This window comes from Pinus tabuliformis, chromosome 6, assembly GCF_031772625.1.
Source record: "Pinus tabuliformis cultivar Carrire ecotype Pingquan chromosome 6, CPIR1, whole genome shotgun sequence".
NCBI lineage: Eukaryota > Viridiplantae > Streptophyta > Pinopsida > Pinales > Pinaceae > Pinus > Pinus tabuliformis.
Window position 1 is genome coordinate 902,763,997 of NC_142292.1, and position 3,926 is coordinate 902,767,922.

Here is a 3,926-nt window from a genome sequence, read left to right on the forward strand (position 1 = left end):
CAGAGATGGGTTTCCTTTGGAGGTAAGCTCTTGATTCAAATGTATATTCCAGTTAGCCCAAATGGATTGTTCTTGCGGCAGCGATGGAAAGTCTTCCTGGGACCAAGAATTGATGGAGAGGGATTCTTTAATATTTTGGCATAGCATGGTCCAGAGATTCTCTGTAGACATGGATTGGTCCTTGAATATCCTGCGATTCCTTTCCTTCCAGATGTTCCACATCAGGAGGCCAGGAATGAGCTTCCAAAGAGTGTTTAGGAGTTTTCTTTGATACGGTGATTGATTCCAATTGCGAACTGTAGCTTTGATGTCCCCATGAATTCTGCCTTCTTTTTGGCAGCGAAAGCTAACTTTTTCCCACAGCTTGCGCCCAATGTGACAAGTCTGCATAAGATGTATGGCTGATTCCTCTTCTTGCTTGCAGTTGGGGCATATGGAAGGGCCATAAAAATTCTTTTTCCTGAGGTTATCCCAAGTGAGTATTTTATTTTGACACAGGAGCCAAAGAAAGGTGGATACCTTCGGCCAATTGGAGGGATCCCAGATTTTACTCCATAGAACATATTTGATTATGCATTCCTTGATGATTATATTGTAAGCTTCCTTTGTGGTAAAAGTGCCCTTTTCTTCATATCCCCACCTTAGAATATCCATTCCCTCCGAAAAAAGTATTTTCCTTTTTCGTAATTCTGAGGAGAGAGAGTTCTGAGCCTGTTCAGTACCGTGCCTGAGAATCTGATCCGCTTCAATCCAACGTCTGTAACCCTGTGTGGAAGAAGGATTCCAAAATTGACTGACCTTGTCTAACTCGTGCAAGTCCTGCTCCGGTAAGTGAAGGTGAGAGAGGATGTCCTTGAGCTTCGGGAGCTGCTGCCAGGAGTCCTCCCAGAATCTAGCTGTGTTGCCATTCTTGATTTCCCAGAAGCTATGCTGTTGTATTAGGTTCTTGTGTTGTTTGGCCGAATTCCATATCACTGATCCCATGCCTACTTCTGACATTCGGATTCGTTCTTCGATTGGGCTGTTGCTTGCATATTTGGCTGTCCATAGTAAAGCCCAGGGAGTGTTAGGAGTTGAGAGCCATCTCCACCAAATTTTGGCTCCCATGACCTCATTACTATGCAACGGGTCCCTTAGACCAATGCCTCCAGCCTTCTTCGGAAGACAGACTTTATCCCATTTAACAAGAGCCCATTTACGGTTGGGGCCAGAGCTGCCCCATAAGAAGTTGCATTGGAGCTTCTTTATTTCCTTGAGCACCCATTTGGGAGCGGCCAAGATTGAAAAAAGATAGAGCGGCATGGAATGAAGAACAACTTTAATAAGAACTAATCTGTTGGCCATGTTGAGAGCCCTGTGAGTCCATAGGAAAAGACGAGCCTCTAGCTTTTCTAAGAGGATTTTCCAGGAGGAGTGCTTAAGAGCCGAGGCAGTTAGGGGCGCTCCCAGATATTTGGAAGGAAGAGAGGCAATGGTGAAGCCAAGAATACGAGCTATGGCATTTTGGGTGATTACAGGAGTGTTGAAGAAGAAAATTTGAGACTTGATTTTATTAACATTGGCTCCAGAGGCTTCGGAGAAGTCCGACAGGAGAGCTTTGAGTTGGCGGGCTTCCTGAACAGATGGATGGCCAAAAAGCATGTTATCATCTACAAATTGTTGATGAGAGTACGTGGGGGAGTTGAGAAAGGATAAACCTTTGAGCAGCTGAGAATGCAGGGCTGATTTGATGCTCTGACCCAGCCCCTCTGCCATAATGACAAAAAGGAAGGGAGAGAGGGGATCTCCCTGCCTGATACCCCTGGAGGGACGAAAAGTGGGCGACGGTATGCCATTAATGAGCACCGAAAAGAAAGAAGAGGATAACAAACTCATAACCCACCTAACCCAAGGAGGAGCAAAGCCAAAAGCATTTAAAATTTTCTGAATGTAAATCCAACTTAAGCTATCAAAAGCCTTGGATAAATCAATTTTGAGTAGCATACCTAGTTTCTTGGATTGCTTCAGAGAATGGATTATTTCATGAGTTAAAATAATACCATCCGTAATCTGCCGACCTTCTACATAGCCAGATTGCTCTGGCGATATGATGAGAGGAAGCAATAATTTCAGTCTAGAGGCTATAATTTTTGATACAATTTTATAGATAATATTGCATAGAGCAATAGGTCTATACTTATCAGGTGTGCTGGGCTCCGCTTCCTTGGGAATCAACGCAATGAAGGTAGCATTCAGCCCGGGGTACATCCATCTTAATGTACGTGATTCCTCCACTACTTGCCAAACCTCCATCCGGACCCGGCGCTTTTCCCGCTTTCAATTGTTGCACTACATTTTCAACTTCCTGAAGGTCTATGGGTCGAAGAAAGAGTTGATTATGCTCCTCTATGATTAGTTTGGGAATGTTCCTCAGGACTTTGTCAATAGCAGGCATTCTATCTATATTTGGCTCTTGGTGTGCTTGCTTGAAATAATTGAGGAATTCACTTTCGATACCTTCATGAGTCTCAATCCTTGCTCCCTGCTCATTTTGAATGTGGGATATGTTGTTGTTCATTCTGCACTGAACAGTGGTTCTGTGAAAGAACTTTGTATTTTTTTCTCCGTCCTTCAACCACTTTATTCTCGATTTATGTCGCCATAAAGTTTCCTCCTGTTTTTCTCTTGCTAAGATTTGTGCTTCAAGAATTTGTTCCTATTTTTTCAGGTCCTCAGATTGTCCTTCGATTATGATCTTCTGCTGCAAATTCTTCATGTCTTGATTGAGGGCATTCTGAGCTTGAAAAATGTTACCAAAAGAGGTGTGATTCCAGTGTTTGATTTCGCCTTTGAGGTGCTTGAGCTTCTGCTGGAACTGAGACATCCTAGAGCCATTAGAGGGGGTAAAATTGCTCCATGTTGAATTGACTAATTTATTGAAGTCCGGATGAGACATCCAGAAGGCTTCAAAATGAAACGGCCGCCGAATGTTGTGACCGGGGCGGTTCCACTGAAGGGCTATAGGCCAGTGATCAGAACCCGATATCGGCAGTATAGAAGCTACAAATTCTCCACCCAAGTGAATTGCGTTATCTGATAATAGGAATCTGTCAAGGCGCGAAGCTATCTGATGCGATCCTTCTCTTTTGTTATTCCATGTAAACAAGCCATTGTTAGAGGGGATATCAATAAGCCAGTTATTCTGTATGAAGTCTTTTAGATTATTCCCATCTCTGTTACCTCTGTTTCTTCCTCCTTTTTTTTCTTCCAGCCTTGCAATCATGTTGAAGTCGCCTCTAGAAATCCATAGGGGGTGCAGCCTATTTGAGTTGAGCTCTGATAGGGTGTCCAGGATTTCAACTTTGTGCATAGTTTCCTGAGGGAAATACACATTAGTCATATGACCATAGATGTTAGTGCCATTTATGTGAAATATTGCTTGGATGAAGTTCTTGTTTGCATGTATATTGTTGAGCAGGATAGCGCGCGCGTCCCATAGAATTGCAAGGCCGCCCGACGCCCCTTGAGCATCTACAGCTGTTACCATCCCACCTGGCCAGGCTTTCGCTGCCATTTTTTCCAGAACAATCGAGTTGCATTTTGTTTCTTGCAAGAAAAGGATTTGAGGTTTTTCCTGCATGATCATGTTTTTGAGAAGTCTACCTTTCCTTGGGCTATTGAGCCCTCTAATGTTCCATGAGATCAACTTCATTGAGAAGAGTTGGGGTTGATGTTGAAGTACTTAGTTAGCTTAGCATATCTGCCTGACTCTACTAACACTTCTCCTATTCTGATAGTTCTTTGGATAGTGGTTTTCCTCCCCCGCTTTTTGCTGTCTTTGGTAATAAACTTTCCATCCCAAGAACTTCCAATCTAGACCCCAAGAGAGTGATTCTTTTGTGCTCGCGTAAGGACCTCCACCAGGTTGTCTACTTGCCCATCTGGGA

The 3,926-nt window shown here is 43.6% G+C and overlaps 1 protein-coding gene across 1 annotated transcript; it reads right to left on the minus strand.

Annotated features, from left to right (window-relative positions):
* Positions 1–2,695: 2,695 nt before the first annotated feature.
* LOC149261844 (uncharacterized) lies at positions 2,696–3,553 on the minus strand. Its single transcript, XM_089371474.1, has one exon. It carries the CDS (start codon positions 3,551–3,553, stop codon positions 2,696–2,698), a length of 858 nt encoding a protein of 285 aa, XP_089227600.1.
* Between the last annotated feature and the right edge of the window lie 373 nt (positions 3,554–3,926).

Bases quoted from the DNA above. Each gene is read 5' to 3' on its own strand.
- LOC149261844 (XM_089371474.1), bottom strand. From the start codon at position 3,553: ATGGCAGCGAAAGCCTGGCCAGGTGGGATGGTAACAGCTGTAGATGCT.